General features: G+C 54.6%; 1 protein-coding gene and 1 long non-coding RNA gene across 9 annotated transcripts in view; one reads left to right on the top strand and one right to left on the bottom strand.

Moving 5' to 3' along the window:
- Window positions 1–17,664, top strand: part of PIK3CD (phosphatidylinositol-4,5-bisphosphate 3-kinase catalytic subunit delta) — a 51,157-nt gene that overhangs the window by 26,877 nt on the left and 6,616 nt on the right. For 6 of the 8 annotated variants that reach the window (XM_032303015.1, XM_032303017.1, XM_032303016.1 and 3 more), the window contains 9 exons: window positions 10,453–10,625; window positions 13,024–13,252; window positions 13,360–13,589; window positions 14,022–14,201; window positions 14,508–14,657; window positions 15,158–15,247; window positions 16,294–16,515; window positions 17,117–17,213; window positions 17,304–17,434. In XM_032303015.1, the coding sequence (XP_032158906.1) occupies window positions 10,485–10,625; window positions 13,024–13,252; window positions 13,360–13,589; window positions 14,022–14,201; window positions 14,508–14,657; window positions 15,158–15,247; window positions 16,294–16,515; window positions 17,117–17,213; window positions 17,304–17,434 (1,470 nt within the window). In that variant the 5' untranslated portion in view covers window positions 10,453–10,484. The remainder of the gene's footprint in view (window positions 1–10,452; window positions 10,626–13,023; window positions 13,253–13,359; window positions 13,590–14,021; window positions 14,202–14,507; window positions 14,658–15,157; window positions 15,248–16,293; window positions 16,516–17,116; window positions 17,214–17,303; window positions 17,435–17,664) is intronic. The other 2 variants (XM_032303019.1, XM_032303018.1) reach the window with 1 other exon arrangement.
- On the bottom strand, window positions 867–5,618 carry LOC116567743. Its single transcript, XR_004276321.1, has 3 exons — window positions 5,155–5,618; window positions 1,566–1,652; window positions 867–1,419 (listed from the first exon to the last, which is right to left on the bottom strand). It is a non-coding gene; the product is annotated as an uncharacterized LOC116567743 (long non-coding RNA).

The raw sequence follows: 17,664 nt of genomic DNA, 5'->3' as shown, positions 1-17,664 counted from the left end.
CCAAGGTCAACTTGTTGGCACGGACATGACCAAGGTACAAATTGGCATTTAGTATCAGTGGCAGTAGAGGCAGTCCACCATCAGACCTGCATTGTGGAGTCCAGTGTACCTGTTTCTTTTTTGGTTCAGCTTTCTGTTTTTCCTGGAGTTGATAAGCACCTCCTTGTCTTTTTATTTGCTATGTTCGCAATGTACTAATCACCAGTTCTTCCTCAAACTCTCCAACAGAGCTGTGAAACTCCTCACAGTGCAGCAAATAAGCCAAATGATCTGTCAGCAACTTTTCTGCTTAATCAGTGAGAGCTGGCTTCTTTCCTTGCAACCCAGAACCTGGACGGGTGGAGAGAATGGGCAGGATTCCCACCATCACGGCGAAGCAAAGTCCCAGTGGTGCAACTGCTCAGCCCGAGTGGAGATCAGCCGGGCGAGTTTGGAGCAGTGCGGCTGAGGGCACCAGGAGGGATATCTTCAAGAAAAAAAAAATGAAGCTGGTGGATTATTGGACCTGTTTACCGTATTAGGAAGAGTTCATAGTTCCGTTACAGAGTTGGGGAAGAATTACGTATTTGCATATAGAAAACAAAGGAATTATATTTGTACATAGAAAATGAAGCAAATTATAAGTGAGGCAACTATCAACTATAGAAATAACAAAAAGTTGAATAAGAAGGAAATAAAACCAGAATATACTATGTGGTTTAGCGTTAAACACTGTTTATGTAGTCATAATAAAATAAGCACTTAAGTTTTTTTTTTTTTTAAGATTTTATTTATTGAGGGAGGGAGAGGGAGAGGCAGGCTCCCCGCTGAGTAGGGAGCCTGATGCAGGGCTTGATCCCACGACCCTGGGATCATGACCTGAGCCGAAGACAGAGACTTAACCAACTGAGCCACCCAGGCACCCACAAGTTTGATTAACAAAAAAATGATCACGTAGCTATGTTCGGAAGATGGAGGGGAGGATATATGCGTGTGCGCAGAAGACACAGTCTCATCTTCTAAGGTCAGAAGTTAAAAGTCAGAAATCGAGAAGTACCCGTGTGAATCGGTTATTTAGAAAATTGGAGACAAATACCCAAAAAAAATCTGTAGTTGGGGGCGGGCGTTTTGGACGTGCAGGGCAGGGGGGCTGCTCCTTTTTTTTTTTTTTTTTTTTGCTGCAAACGGTTTAGCTTTCATTAATTTTTAAAACCACGTGCTTGCCTAACGTTCCTAGATAACAAAACTTTGAAATTATCGTCATAGGCTCCATATCCACCCGTTAATAGCTGTTTCCATTTTTTCTGTGCTTCCTGATATGTTTTGTCCGCAAACAGATGTTGCCATGGCGAACGGGGGGCACCTCCTGGTTCCATCTCTCGGGGGCTGTATCTGCAGGGCTCTGGTACGCAGGTGCCATTGTGATGACTGTCTTCACTCCTGTTAATTATCATAATTTCCCTGTGATTTTTGATTTTCCACTTTCATGAAAACCACAAGCGAGTATCTTCGTACATGTAGCTTCCCCGCCACCCCCTTTGCATGCTTCCTTAGGACAATTCCCCAGTTTCCCCAAATTACCAAACCTAAGAGCGTGGATCTGTCTCTTGATTTTGATGGGTAGTGCCAGATTCTTCCCTGGGCCTCCCTGGGTGGGCCATGAACTGAACATCCTAGGAGATAGTTGGGATCGAATTTTCGTGGTAGATAGTTGGCTCATTTTTCTAATGACATCAGAAGAAGTCCGGAGTCTCTCTCTGTTTCCCTTCCTCTCCTTCTCTCTCTTTTTATAGAACAGAATTTCCAGAGACCTTTGCTTCTCATTCTTCGATGTCTGTGTATTTGGTTCTCCTGCACTGAGGATTTTTTTTTCATTTTTCAATATTCAAACTAAAAGTTACCATTCTGTTAAATAATAGAAGTTCAAGGGAGACCCATTTAAAATGGGAGAGAGGATGGGACGCCTGGATGGTTGAGTCGGTGAAGCGTCTGCTTTTGCCTCAGGTCATAATCCCAGGGTCCTGGGATCAAGTCCCGAGTCAGGCTCCTTGCTCAGTGGGGAGTCTACTTCTCCCTCTCCCTCTGCCTCTACCCCCTGCACTCATGCCTTCTTTCTCTCTCAAATAAATAAAATAAAATCTTTTTTTAAAAAAAGGTTTTATTTATTTATTTGACAGAAAGAGGGAGGGAGCACAAGTGGTGGGAAGGGCAGAGGGAGAGGAAGCATCAGGCTCCCCTCCCCCCACTCCAACCGAGCAGGGAGCCCGACGCGGGGCTCCATCCCAGGACCCTGAGATCACGACCCGAGCCGAAGGCACACACTTCACCGACTAAGCCACCAGGCACCCCAAGAAAGAAAATGTTTTTTAAAAAATGGGAGAGAGTGCAAAGAAGAAGAAACAAAGAAAGAGGGAGGCAGCGGCGGATAGACCAGGAGTCGGGCAGCTCCCGCCTCAGCTAACCCGCCGAGCGGACCTCGGAGCCTCCGTTAGTTCATCCATCCTCGGCCTTCACCCGTCCCATCACTTTCCCTCCTGTGGCGGGAGCCTGGGGTGTCCGCCCTCCAGACCAGCCCCATCTTCCTAGTCCTGGGCATGGTTTTGGGGGTGTCCACCTTGGCTGGCTTCTGGCTTCTGGACATTCCCTCCGATCCCCCTTCGGAGACCATTTCCTCCTTCACCTGACCACCACCAGGCCCTGCGTGCGTAGCCAAGTTCTCCCTCTTGCGGGGCTGCTCTTCCTTTGCTGTGCCACAGACACTTTCTAGAACCCCACAAACTGGGGTGGCCAGAGGGGGCAGAGGATGCTGCTACTCCCTGGTCTCTAGGGGACCCACCCTGAAGCGGGTCTCGTGGAAGGTTCTGTGTTTCGGGAGAACAGCTCGCCTGTCCTAAAACTACACCTGTTGGGGGAACCCGGGGCCGGTCCATTTTTCATCTGGTCTCTACCTGCAGTTCTTTGTCAGAAAGTTGTTGCGGGCAGGGAGTTCTAAGGCTGCGGCGCTGGAAAGCCTGATTCCCAGCCGTGAGGAGCAGCCGTGAGGAGCAGATGCCCCTTCCCGGGCGTTTTGTGGCAAGTGGGGCCCGAGTTTTCCCGCATTAATCTTGCCCTGCTGCTCTTGCCCGCGGCCCTGGGCTCATGGCTTTGCCACCTCATTCTTGCCTCACTCACTTCCATTTTCCTCACGGCAGCCAAAGCAGTTTTTGTCCAGCATAAAGTCAGGGCTTATCAATCCCCTGCTTAAAACCCTCCAGTGGCCTCCCATTGTCGTGGTAACAAAATCTGGCTCCACACTGTGCCTGTGAGGCCCTGCAGGGTCTGGGCTCACCGCCTCTCCCTGTCATCCCGCCTCTGGGTCATTGACTCCAGCTGCCTGGTCTCCTGCCTCAGGGCCTTTGCACTTCTAGCTCCAGCTGCCTGAACCCTATTTCATGGATCTTTGCCTGATCTTTCTCATCCTTTGGGCCTCGACTCCAAAATGATCTCTCTTGAGCGCCCTCCCCTGAACTACCATCCAAAGGAGGCCTCCCCGCAAGTCCCTTTTATTCTGTTCAACTCTTTCTTACCTGAAGTCATCTTTTCTTTCTTTCTTTCTTTCTTTCTTTCTTTCTTTCTTTCTTTCTTTTTTTGCTTTTCTCCTGTTAGACTAAAAACTCCATAGGATTGGGGATGGTTGCAAAGTGGGGCCTCTGGATAAAGCACCTTGGTAATTCAGCTCTGAAGTGCCTGTGTGCCCCCACTTTGCACATACATTAGGCAACAGGAAAAGCATCCACTTCATTCTCCGAGGAAGAGAGTCTGGAAACAGAACACTTACTAGGAGGACTTTCTGGAGGCTGAGAAGTACCTGAAAATCAGCCCAGGTCAGGAGACCTGGCTTCGCGCAGCCTGGTGCAGAAGGCCAGCCCCGATGGCTCCCTGTCCCTTGTCCCAGTGACTGCTGCTCTCCTACCCTTCCAGCCCAGGTTGATGGTAGATACTAGATAACGTGCGTAGCCGCTTCGAGATGTTTCTGAGATGCCTCTTGAGCTTTCGGGGTGGTGACTTTCAGCTCTGAAATGCAGGTTTTTGACAGATGTTTTGTCCTGAAGTTCTAAGAGTAAAGCATCTCTCTCTGTAGACGGGTTCACGCTTGCTCTGGAATAACAGGTGAGGGTACAGGCCTGTCTCATTCAGGGAACCCTCAGGGAGGACGAGGATGTTCACGGCTCGGATAAGCAGGATACAACTTCCCTTCTCCCCGCTGCTTGTCCCCTGCACCCAGCCGGCTGTGAGTGACTCATGCATTCCGTTGGAAAGCTGTTCCCCAGGGCATGGGACTCCAGCACCAGAAAGCCTGTCTTCACATTGAAAAACACTGGGCAGTGGCTCCTACTCGGAGTATCAGCCACACCTGCGATGGCCACGAGAACGACGTGGAACCCCAGCAGACCCAGGAGACAGACTCACAGCCCTAACACAGTGGAACTGCCAGAGAAGCGAGAGGGAGGCCTCGTGGGTCCCGAGTTAGGCACAAGCCACCAGCCAGCGGGTGTGCCATTGCCGGGGAGACTAGGGGATGGGCTGCCACCTCATTCCCGGGCTGCTGGAAGCACTGTGGCTCTGGGATGGCTCGCCCTCCTCTCTTAGAAATAGATGAGGGCCCTGGGGGCACCTGGGTGGCCCTCTCGGTGAAGTGTCTGACTCTGGATTTCAGCTCAGGTCATGGTCGTTTGGTAACCGTGCTGATGATTCGATGTGGGCAGACAGGGCGGTGGTGGTTGACTCAGCAAGGAAAGGTGGCTCATGGTTCATCTGTGGTGACTGTCTCTAGTGCCTTGAGGTGGGTCTGGCCGTCGTTAGCCTCTCTCTCCAGGCTATCTCACGTGGCTCTGGGGGGAGCCTGCTGACCCCCCAGTAATGCACTGGGAGCGGCAAAGACCTCTCCCCTAGGCTCCACGCTCGGGGCTGCTCCTTTGCTGTCTTCACGAGGGTGTTTGCAGGCAGCTCGGATCATTGGGTCTGAAATGGACCTCTTGCCATCTTGTTGCCCCCAGTTCTGTTTCTCCCTCACACTTCCCCCATTTCAGTGTATTTCCACCGCCCCCCCCCCCAGTCTCCCAAGCCCACACCCGGCTGTCATCCTTACTTGTCCCCCGCGAGCCCCCATCCCATCTGCCAAGCTCCTGAATATACCTGATTCCTGGCCTTTCTCATCCCTGGAGGCCTGAGCTCCCCACGCCCCACGGCCTGGCTGGCTTCTCTCCGGTCCTTCCACGCTGAGCCAGCCGCCGCATTCTGGATGCAAATCGGGTCCCGTGCTCCTTTGCTAAGGCCGCCCATCACTCTCTGAGTGACACCCAGGCGTCTCCCTGCGAAGACGCCCCAGGACGCGGTCCCGGCTGACCTCTACACCCCAGCTCCTCCCTGTCCTCCCTCCCTGCCCCACCCGCTGGCTCTAGTGGGCGTGGCCTGCCTTCCATCGGCCGTGGACACGGCTGGCCCGCTCTGGTTCTCTGCTCCCGGGTCCTCTTCTCACGGGGGGCTCTTCCCGGCCTCCCCCAGGGAGTAGGCTCTCTCCATTACATCACCGTTGGGCGTGCCGTCTTCCCCGTGTTGATAGAATGTGGGATCATTCTCCTACCTGCTCCGTGTGTGGGTATTACTGTCTCCCCCGTGCACCGCTCTTGGGACTTAATAAATAGTTTAAACTAATGCATCTCAGACTGAGTCATATGTACAAAATATCAAATGCGGTGATACATGGGTGCCAGTTACGTCCATGAGATGAAGTCACCAACAGTAATTGTGAATTCCTGCATTCAGATCCAAGAGATTCATTGAGGGAACCTGACTTCCTGGGAGAAATAGCTAGAAGGTTGGCAGCCAGAGAGCTCAGTATAACCATTGAAGAACTTTCTTGGGGGAAGGGGCTGATAAGATTTTATTAAGCTAAGCAGTGGGAGTCTGGTACCCAGAACATTCCTCGACAGGTGGCCTGTCAGGCCCCATCCATAGCATCTCTTTTTGCAGAGTACCAGACTTTGGCAAGAGTCTAAAAACTGTGTTGTAGGGAGAAGAGAGGTCCTGAGGTCATCATCCAGGAGAAGGAGCCATCAGACAGCTCCTCGGTACCTCTAGATAACAACACAAAGATCAGGGTTGCCTCCAAGAGGCGGGCCAATTTCCAAGGGAAAGAACTTTCTAAACACTAGAAGCTTCCTAAAATGGAACGTGCAGCTGCAAATGACCGAAAACAACAACGAAATCCAACCCCCTCCCCCCCAAAAACCAAAAAAGACAAACCGTTCCAAGTTTTTAAAAAGTTGGGGAGGGGGCATGGAGAGGCTCGGGAGGCAGGGAGATTTTTTTGGCGAATAGAACTGAAGATCCAGGGAGAGCCTCAGGCTTGGCTGGATCCAGGGACTCAAAGGCTGTCTTCAGGACTCCACCACTCTACTGTGAGCTCTCCTCTCCTTCATGGTGGTCTTTTCTCAAGTTTCACCCCTAAGAGCAGCAGGAGGTGGTCACCAGCAGCTCTAGGTGGATATTCTCTTTTCTGCTACTCCAGGAGGCAGTACCTGAAGACAGACACCGGCGTGTCAAAGGCACTGGACTGACTGGACATTTCTCACTCCCATCCTGGAATCACTGTGGCCAGGAGAGGACGCACAGTGATTGGTGGGCCCAGCCTCCTCCTGGTTCCAATCCAGTTCCTGGAGGGGGGGTTGGACGGGGGGTGGAGTTCGGGGCTCTGGGTGGCTGGGCCTGAAGTGGCCAGGAAGTCCGCTTGGCTGAACCACTCCTACTGAGGGTGGGTTGAGTTTGTGAAAAGTCCCCAGCTTCCAGATCAAGAAACTGAAAAGTACCAGCACCCAGAAACCCCTCGTACCCTTTGACCCTGGGGTGACTGCCCTCATTCTGGGGTCACCCCGTCTCCCCCTCCGCCGCCGACATAGATGAGCTCTGGCTGTGTTCTCTGTGTAGTTAGAATCGTGAGCACATACTCTTGTGCCTGACTTCGTTAGTTTGGTTGCACGTTTATGAGATTTCGTTTATACCGTTGTGTGCATTTGTGGATCACTCCTTGTCATCGCTATGTAACATCCCACCGGGAAAAGAGACCATCATTTATTTCTCCATTACACTGCTGATGTGCATTTGGGAAGTTTCCAGTTTGGGACTGTTCGGAATAGCAGGGCCGTACACACTCTTGTTTGTGTTTCCCCTTGCACAGGGACTCATGTTTCCGATGAGTGTAGACCGAGGTGTGCAGTTAATTGCTGGGTCACATCACCTGCTCACTTTAATAGATACTGCCAAGACTGGATACTTTGTCCAAGCGGTTGTAGCCATTTGTGTTCTTGGAGTAGTTCTAAAGTCCCCAGATTAGTTGGCACCTTTGTCCCATACATTGCGGGGTGATGAGTCTGAGCTTCGTGGAGGGTTGGGGCTTGTGAGCAGCTGAACTTGGGTCCTGGGCGCGCAAAGAGAGAGAGGGTTCCTGCTTCCTCCTGTCGCATCTCTGACATTTGGTTACGTCCTGCCCACACCATCCTGGGTCTTCCTCCCTTAGGCATGAGCTTTATGCACGGAAGTATGACCGTGCATCCCAGACGGGTGAGGTTAGTTGAAGGCTTCCTTCCACAGCACTATGGGGCAGAAGAGTGAGGGGGTGCATTCGTCTCAGGCACCGCCCCTTTGGCTGGAGTGCCAAGGAGCTCATGCTACTTGTGCCCATCTTGGCCTCAGGATTCAGTGGCCGCAGGTGCCCTGACTTCCTGAGCGTGGGCAGAACACTCGCAGTGTTGGAAGTGGATTCTCGAGGATTCCTGCCCGTCCCTCCCCCCTATTTTGATTCAAAAAGAAAGCCTTTGGCCTGGCCATTCTCAGAAAGAGGAACCCAAAGTAGGATGTGGTTTTACAATCAGGAACTGGATCCCAGTGGTAGTGACATGGTCGGGCCAGCACGTCGCGCGTGTCATGCTGCTCCCAGCAGATTCTACACTTAGCCCGTTGGCGACGCTGAGGTCTGGGCCCTGTTGGCAGAGCCCCTAAAAGAACATATCCCACAAGCTACACAATCCCTTTCAGTCATTTTTCTGAGTCATTTACATCTAGGAGGATGGGACCCCAGGGTAGGGAAACCTTTCTCGAAAGAATAAAAACCAGAATGTAAAGGACAATATTTGACTACATCAGCATCACACACTTTTCCTTCACCAAAAAAGGCACCATAAACAAAATGAAAAGATGACTCAGACCAAAAGAAGATATTTCCAACTCACTTAAGCAACAGATAAATTGAATCTGGAGTATATTTTTAAAAAACCCTATAAACCAATAAGAAAAAGACAACTCCACAGGAAAAAAAGGGGCAACATTTATAAGCAGGCTATTTGCAGAAGATAAACATTTTTATGGCTCATAAGGGAAATGCAAATTAAAACGACAAAGGAGCATTCCGTGCGCATCAGATTGGCAGAAACAGTGAATTGGACGAGATACCAAGCGCCGATGGAGATTCGGAGAGTAAGCTGGGGACAGTGCTGGTCCCGTTGCTAATGGGCACCTACCTCTGCTTTCCTTTAGTAAAGCTGAGGCTCTTGTTCTAGCTGTCATAGGTTATGGCCGTGATCCGACAGTTCCCCCAGACTGGTGTGGTCCGGCGTGGTGGCCCCCTGCCAGGTGTTGCTCTTGAGTACTTGGAAATGGGAAAAGTGACTGAAGAACAGCATTTTTAAGCATTTTCTTTCATTTTGATTCATTCAAATGTCAGCATGGATACTAGACTCATTTCTTGGAAAACTTTTCAGTCTGTTTGGAGCAACTTGAGTCCGCGGCCCTCCTTTTTCATCTGTGAAGTGTATGACACTGACATAGAGGTCACGCATTTCCGGTGGAATTGTAGGATCCAAGCTGCAGTGTGCTCAAGTGAAAATACACACCAGATTGCAAAGACTTCATGCCCCAAAAAGAATGTAAACTATCTCATTAGTAATTTTGCCACGTAGAGGGCCATTTTGAAATGACTGTATTTTGGATATATTGGGTTAAGCAAAATAGATGAGTAAATTTAATTTTTATTTTCTTACTTTTGAATGTGACTGCTGGCGACTTTGACATCACCTGTGTGGTTCCCATTGTATTTCTTTGGACAGTGCTCATCCCAACTCTACCTGCACACAAAGGGAGGTGTGTAAGGAGATACATTGTAGCATTGTTTGTAATAACCCGAAAGAGCAGAAACAAACCCTGAGGTTCATCAGCAAGAGAAGGGGTAAACTGTGGTTTATTGACACAGGGAAATAGCACAGGAGTTACAATGAATAAGCCAGAGCTACATGTATCGATGTGGATTAGCCTAAAGAAAATAACGTGGGGGGTGCCTGGGTGACTCAGTGGGTTAAGCCTCTGCCTTTCACTCAAGGTTATGATCTCAGGCTCCTGGGATCTAGCCCCGCATTGCATCGGGCTCTCTGTTCAGCGGGGAGCCTGCTTTTCCCTCTGCCTCTGCCTGCCTCTCTGTCTACTTGTGATCTCTGTCTGTCAAATAAATAAATAAAATCTTAAAAAAAAAAATAACATGGGTTGCAGGGTGCAGAAGACTCGCTCTTCAGAGCTATTCCTACCAAGTTTAAAAACATGCAAAAGTGTTGAGAATTGTTTGTGAATACATATTAGTACAATCAAAGTATAAAAACATGCATGGAAATTACACATAACCAGAATCCAGATGGTGGTAGCCTGGGCGGGGGTGGTGGTGGAGATACTCAAAAGACCTTTAATTGTGTCTGTAGCATTTTATTACTGAAGAGTGGGTATGACTGAGGGGAGATACTTCAACAAGTTGTTTGATGGCCAAAGCCATTTTTAAGCCACTTGGTTTCTGGTTAGGAAGTTTCCAAGAGGGGCACCTGAGTGGCTCAGATGGTCAAGCATCTGCCTTCTGTTCTGGTCATGATCTCAGGGTCCTAGGATAGAGCCCCGCATCAGGTCCCTCTGCCTGTTATTCCCCTTGCTTGTGCTCTCTCTGTCAAATAAAACAAAAACAAATGCTTTTAAAAAGAAAGAAAGTTAGTTTCCAAGAACTGCAGCCTTTGGTCCTTCTCGAGTCCTGGGTTGTCTGACCAAGGACCATCCCCCGCCTCTGTCTGCCAGCTGGGGGCCGTGGCGGAGTGTCCCGCGTGTGTGCATTCCTGAGGAAAAATGATTTGGAATGGGTCTGTGGGTGTCTTGAATTTGGGCCACTGTGCTGAGGGATGTAGGGTGTCGTGAGGCGGGGGGGCAGAGTCTGGGGGGCTATAGGAGCCCCGAGCCACCCCAGGCAGGACGAGGCCCCAGAGGGAGGCAAGTTTGGGGCGCCCAGAGGAGAGACTCCTTCCTGAATTTCCTGCCGCCAAAGGTCCCGACATTCGTATTTTCCAGAGAATCCTTTCAAAGGATTCATCAGCATGCTGAGGATGGCTCATTCTGCCTTTCCTTCCTTTTCAGGACAACCAGGGTCTGAGAGGTGAGAGAGCAGAATGCCCCCTGGGGTTGACTGCCCCATGGAATTCTGGGCCAAGGAGGAGAACCAGAGTGTGGCTGTTGACTTCCTGCTGCCCACGGGGGTCTATCTGAACTTCCCCGTGTCCCGGAATGCCAACCTCAGCACCATCAAGAAGGTACGATCCCCACCTTCGAGCTTGGAACTCGGAGGGCAAGACAGACAGACGCCCAGGCTCGGATCTGAGATCTGATAAAACAGATTTCAAAAGATAAATAATATCTAAAATTTGTTTACAAGCTTACAGTTAGAGCGCAGCCCGCATTCTGAATTCAGCTTCTCCCTTTATCAGGACAGGATTACAGTTGCTGGATTCCAGTGGGAGCCTCGGGGTGTGGTTCCCATGGTGGCTTTCCCTTTTCTCCATGACTGTGCTATCATTTCTGGAACCGATCCCCAGCCCTGGCCACTTGAAAGAGTCTTATCAGTCTTTTCTCTGTAGAGCTGTCATCGTAGTAAACATCATCTTTGGAAATAGTTTTGGGTTTTGTTGAATAATTTTCAGGGGTGGATTACTGAGTCAAAGGGTTAGACATCTGGAAAGGATTTGGCAGAGACTGTCTTGTGATCTCCCAGAGGGCTCGTCTCACTTGTGAAGTGTGGGATTTAGTGGGTCATGCCAGAGGGCAAGACCTCAGCTCAGAATTTTAAAAACTTACACTTGGGAGTGGAACAAAAAAAGAAAAAAAAGGAAAGAAAAAAAAAAGGAAGAAAGCAGTGGATCATCTTTGAGGTTTTCTTTTTCTTTTTTAATTTCCCCTTCCTGGGAGATTTCTTTAAAAATTAAATTTCTTGGGGCGCCTGGGTGGCTTAGTGGGTTGAGCCTCTGACTTCAGGTCAGGTCATGATCTCAGGTCCTGGGATCGAGCCCCGCATTGGACTCTCTGCTCAGCAGGGGGTCTGCTGCCCCTTCCTCTTCTGCCTGCCTCTCTGCCTACTTGTGATCGCTCTCTCTCTCTCTCAAATAAATAAATAAAATCTCTTCCCGCCCATTTCAAAAGTAATATGGATGCATTGATTGGGGCAAAGAGGGAAAAGTAGAAGGAGGAAAAAAATCACCTGTGATTCTGCTCTTATGAGACAACCACAGTTAACACTTGGGCTGTTCTGTTTTCTATGGAGTGTTGTTTTTTGTGATAATTCCGGTTATGAGCTTTTTTTTTTTTTTTTTTTTTTCTGAGTGAACATAACCTCTTTCTCATGTGATTAACTCTATTGTAAGGGTAATCTTTTTTTCCTGAGCCATACATGCATCGCTACTACAGTTCCGACAGTGCAGAAATACAAGACGCCTGGGTCCCTGTGCGCACCCCAGTTTGCTTTTGGCGTCTCCATACTTTTATTTCTCCGAGAGGCCAGCTGGTGAATATTCTCGGCTTTTCTGGCCATCTGGTATTTATCGCACTCAACTCTGCCAGTGCGGGGCCCAGGGCGGCCTTAGACACAGCGGGTATGAGTGGGTGTGGCTGTCTTCAAGTAACTGGGGAGTGGACCAGGTTTTGCCTGCAGACCGTACTTCCTCTTGTCAAATCCTGCTCTCTATTCATTACTAATGTTTATTCGAGTTGTTTTTATGGAAATGGGCTTGAATTATATCTGCTGTTATATGCCTTGGGTTTTTTTTTTTTAAAGATTTTATTGATTTATTGGACAAAGAGAGACAGAGAGGGAACACAAGCAGAGGGAGAGGGAGAAGCAGGCTTTCCGCTAGGTGGGTACCCTGATGGTGGGGCTCGATCCCAGGACCCCGGGATCATGACCTGAGCCAAAGGCAGACGCTTAACAACTGAGCGCCCCAGGTGCCCCTATACCTTCGGGTTTTTTTCCAACTTAGCATGTCTCTTAGAGCCTTCTGTGCCTGTTCATACAGGTGTTCTAGATTCTGGGTCATGCCCCGCCCCCCAGTCCCTTTGTGCTGATGGGCCGTAATTACCCATCCCCCGTGGAAGATGAATAGGGCTGGTCTCCTCTCTCCCGCCCTCTCTGTGACTCAGTGCTGAACACCTTTGCACTAAAACTTGACCATTAGATGGCTCTCCCAGGGGTCCCCTGGGGACACCACGTCCTGAGGGCACCTGCTGACCGCCCTAGCTGAACACAGCCCAAAGGGGGCTTGACGGCTCTCTTGGTGTGTTCAGCTTTTCTGAATCCATTGCCAGCATTTGGAAATCAGAACCCCAGAATGATTAGCTGCGGGGCGGGGGGGGGGGGGGGGTTGCCTGGAGGTCATGTCCGGCCGGCTGTCTCTCAAGAGTAACATACAGGGGAGACTGGGCAGGCTTTCGGCGTGGACCAGGCGCCCTCCACAGAAGGGCAGCGATGGAGGCTCAGGGGACCCATGGGGTCAGCGCTCACGGGGTCTGGAGAGGACAGGGTTTGGGGATCTCGGCTTTGCCCTCTGGTCAGGGTCATGCAGGGCCGAACCACCAGGCTGAGGCCTGCCCCCAGCCACCTCGAGGCTCCCCATGGCCCTGCATGCCTTGGCCGGAGGGGCTGACCGGCCGCTGTCCCGTCAGGTGTTGTGGCACCGAGCCCAGTATGAGCCGCTCTTCCACATGCTCAGCGACCCCGAGGCCTACGTGTTCACCTGCGTCAACCAGACCGCGGAGCAGCAGGAGCTGGAGGACGAGCAGCGGCGGCTCTGCGACATCCAGCCCTTCCTGCCCGTGCTGCGCCTGGTGGCCCGAGAGGGGGACAGAGTGAAGAAGCTGGTCAACTCCCAGATCAGCCTCCTCATCGGCAAAGGTGACCCGCGGGCGGGTGGGCCTGCCCTGGTCCCCGGCCCTAGCCTCACCACCCCCCTCCCCGCTCCCTCCCGCCCCTCGTGCTGACCCAGCCTCCCCGCCTCCCAGGCCTCCATGAGTTCGACTCCCTGCACGACCCCGAAGTGAATGCCTTTCGCACCAAGATGCGCCAGTTCTGCGAGGAGGCGGCGGCGCGGCGGCAGCAGCTGGGCTGGGAGGCTTGGCTGCAGTACAGCTTCCCGCTGCAGCTGGAGCCCTCAGCCCGGAGCTGGGGGGCCGGCACCCTGCGGGTCCCCAACCGGGCCCTCCTGGTCAACGTCAAGTTTGAGGGCAGCGAGGTGAGCCCATGGCCCCTGCGGGGCACGCTGGCCCGTCTGCAACGCCCGAGCTGCGGGGACGTTTTCCCGTGAGACTTCCCAGCCTCTCCCCGCAAGCACTTGGGTCCACTGTCCTCCCGGTGGCACCGGCTGGGACTTGCAGGGCACCCATGCCTGCGAGGGGCTCAGGCAGATGTCCCACGGGGCAAGTTGGACGAGGCCGAATGACCAGACGGCCTTGGTCATGGGTCCATTCATTCGTTCAGTAACTGTTTCTGGGCTGTCGGCCGTGTGCCTTCATCAGACTCTGCCTCACGTTCGGGGCGGCGGTGGAGGGACCGGGCGCGGGGTGGGGGTGCTCATTCCGGACAAATAGGCAGGGCCACCCTCTGCGTCCCGGAAGCCATGGGCCCTCTGCGAGGGTGGATGGCTGACCCTCCCCCCTCCCCCTAGGAGAGCTTCACCTTCCAGGTGTCCAGCAAGGACGTGCCGCTGGCGCTGATGGCCTGTGCGCTCCGGAAGAAGGCCACGGTGTTCCGGCAGCCGCTGGTGGAGCAGCCCGAGGACTACGCGCTGCAGGTGAACGGGAAGCACGAGTACCTGTACGGCAGCTACCCCCTCTGCCAGTTCCAGGTGAGGGCTGAGGTCTGGGGCGGGCCCTGCGCTCCCGGGCTCCCCAGGGCCCTGGGCCAGGGCCCGGCTGGTGGGGGGGGAACTGGGCCTTTGGGGGTCACAGCCAGAGTGTCCCCTCGCTGGGCTGCCCTCCCCTGGGCCCCAAGGAGGGCTCCATCTTCAGGAAGTGGGGGGGGGCAAAGGGTCAGCAGGAGAGGCCAGGAAGGCCTGGGATCAGCAGTGGGGGCATCGGGGAGGCCCCGGGGCTGAGGCCTGGCTGGGGCTGCCCCGTCGGCCGCTCACTGTGCCCGCCACCCCCCATCACAGTACATCTGCAGCTGTCTACACAGCGGGCAGACCCCCCACCTGACCATGGTGCACTCCTCCTCCATACTCGCCATGCGGGACGAGCAGAGCGACCCCGCCCCCCAAGTCCAGAAACCACGCAGCAAACCGCCCCCCATTCCCATGAAGAAGGTGAGCTGGTGCCTTCCACCTCCCCCGGCCTCCATCGCTTCCTCCCCGCTGTTGTCCGGCCCTGGAGCCTAGTGGCAACGCTGAGGGCTGGGCGCCGGTCCAGGGCCCCTCATCTCATGCTCCTTGGTGGGTCGGTGTTGAGAGCTGGGCCTTGAACTTGGCCCTCCACCAGTGTGCAGGGCCAGGGGGTGTTGTCTGAGCTTCCCGGGGCAGCCCCCAGGCCCGGCTCATGGGCTGCCCTTCTGTTCCTCCTGCCCCCTGCACTGGAGAGAGGGAGGCAGAACACCATGCCCAGCAGAGCTCGGGGGTCCTGGGCACCTGCACGGCAGGGTTTTCTGGCAGATCGTGGTATCGTCGTATCATGGGGGGGGCATCTAAGCCTTCTCACCAACCGGCAACACGCACCCCACCCATGAGTGGCCAGGGGCGCTAGCCTCGGGAGCTTCCCCGGGGTTCCTCTGCGTTGACGGCCCTGCTTCTCCCCCTCTGGCCCACCCCAGCCTTCCTCCTTGTCCCTGTGGTCCCTGGAGCAGCCTTTCTGCGTGGAGCTGATTCAGGGCAGCAAAGTGAATGCCGATGAGCGGATGAAGGTAGGGGCTCCTAGGGGCAGCGGGGATGTTTTCTGCACAAACAAGGTGGCTGTGGTCTAGAGGGGTGGCAGAGGAAGAAGGGGGGGGTCACATGAAAGCCACCTGACCACATTACCCAGCATCCCTGCCGGGGGTGGCTGTGAGCCGCTTCAAAACAGGAAGGGGGGAGGGGGGCTGGCTGGCCGGCCAGAGGCTAATTCGTAGAAACCAGGCTTAGCGAGTTCTGGGTATTTGACTTGGGTGGAAGTTGTGGGGCCAGGCCCAGGGAAGTGGGAACAGCAGGGTCTGGGAGGTGACAGGTGCGGGAGAGGGGTGGCCCGGCTGGGCCCGGCTGGGCCCCAGGACCTTGGGACTCCCCGGAGGCACTTGGGAGGCGTGCTGTGGACCCCTGGGGGCCAAGCCCATTTCGGGGGTTGGTCACACACCCCGTCTCCCTCCATCCCCAGGAGGGGCTTACTGTCCCATTTGCGGGACGTTACTCCTGGGTCCACGGAGGTTGGTCTGTTGGTGGAGCACTTTCTGTCGGGGTGATTTCACAGCAGGCGGGGCTGGGTTTCCCGGACGGCACCCTGCAGCCCCGGCTGGAGGCGGGTTTCTGGCTGGGCCCCGAGGGCTGTCAGGGCAGAGTTGGAGGACACAGGGCAGGGGTGTTCTGGTGAAATGAAACCCTGACTGCTCGCGGGGCTCCTAAGATTCTGAGCAGTGGAGGGAGCTCGCAGGCTGCAGAGCAAGAACGACCCCTGGAGTTCCCAAACCCCAGTCGGGAAACCGAGGCCCCGAGCGGGGGAACGGCAGAGTCGTGGGGAGCCCATGCATAGCCCATGTGCCCTTCCCTTCACCCTGTGGCCCCTTGTCCCACCCAAGCACTCAGCTGTCCCCCTTCGGTGCCGCTTTCTTCCGAGTGGCAAGTGGGATTCAGCCCCGTGGGAGGTGAGGACATGTCAGGAGCTTGGAGCCTTGGGTGGGTGCGAGAGCCTCAGAGGGGCAAGGGAGGCGGCGGTCTGGCACCCGGCCCCCGACGCCCCCGACGCCCGTGCCTCCCGCAGCTGGTGGTGCAGGCCGGGCTCTTCCATGGCAACGAGACGCTGTGCAAGACGGTGTCCAGCTCGGAGGTGAGCGTGTGCTCCGAGCCCGTGTGGAAACAGCGGCTGGAGTTCGACATCAACATCTGCGACCTGCCTCGCATGGCCCGTCTCTGCTTTGCACTTTACGCCGTGATCGAGAAGGCCAAGAAGGCTCGCTCCACCAAGAAGAAATCCAAGAAGGCGGTGGGTGGGGTCGCCTGGGCGGCTGGGGCCAGGCCTCCGGGAACTGGTGTGCTGTGAGCCACGGCCATCCCTGTCCACTCCCAGCAGGGGTGCACCTCGGGGATGGGGGATGGGGCGACCCTCCCTCCTACACCCCACCTCCCCTTCTGGCCACCATCCTTGCCACGTGTCAGCTCTGGGTCTCAGGGCTGACGAGCAGCGGTGAACTCAGAGGCACCTGGGGGAACCTGGAGGCCGCCCTCTGGGCTGGATGGACAGACGCACTGTCCGCACAGGCAGCAGGGTGTCCTGAGTCAGCTGCCAGCAGGGAATGAATGGGGGTTGGGCACTGAGTCACCAGGCCCAGGATGTGACTGGACACTGAGCCACACCAACCTACCCCACTGCCGAGCTGGGCCAGCCGTCTGGGGCTGGTGTGGTTGGTTTGGGGGCTTCTCGAGAAACCCGAAGTAGGGGTGCCTCTGGGAGCAGAAGGGAGCCGAGAGGTGGCTGATCGTGCTTGCTTCCTCCTAGGGAGTCTGGGCGAGGGCGGGGAAGCTCGGCCTGAAGCGAGCTGAGCCTCTGCGGCTGCTGGCCCTGACCTGCCCGTGCTCTTTCCCAGGACTGTCCCATCGCCTGGGCCAACCTCATGCTGTTCGACTACAAGGACCAGCTCAAGACCGGGGAATGCCGCCTATACATGTGGCCGTCAGTCCCAGGTCCGTCCAGGCGGAAGGGAGAGGGTGGGGGGGGGCGCGCTCCCAGAGGGGGCCATTCCCCAGGCAACTCCCGTCTGTCCCTGTGTCCAGACGAGAAAGGGGAGCTGCTGAACCCCGCGGGAACCGTGCGGAGCAACCCCAACACAGAGAGCGCTGCGGCCCTTGTCATCTGCCTCCCTGAGGTGGCCCCCTACCCCGTGTACTACCCCACCCTGGACAAGGTCAGCCCCCTCGCCATCCAGGGTCTGCGATGGTCCAGAGGCCGTGGGACTCAGGATGACTGTTCTTGACTCTGCCTCTGGGCTTCCCGCCACCCATCCCGAGTTGCCCAGGGCTGGGGCTTGGTCAGCACGCACAGTTGGGGACTCCTTGATTCTCCAGAACCCGCATGTGCTCTAGAACAGGGGTTCTCGTTCAGGGCCATGTGGCTCCCCAGGGGACTTGGGGCAAG

This window comes from Mustela erminea, chromosome 10 (assembly GCF_009829155.1).
Source record: "Mustela erminea isolate mMusErm1 chromosome 10, mMusErm1.Pri, whole genome shotgun sequence".
NCBI classification, from domain to species: domain Eukaryota; kingdom Metazoa; phylum Chordata; class Mammalia; order Carnivora; family Mustelidae; genus Mustela; species Mustela erminea.
This window is presented reverse-complemented; position numbering and strand designations above follow the sequence as displayed.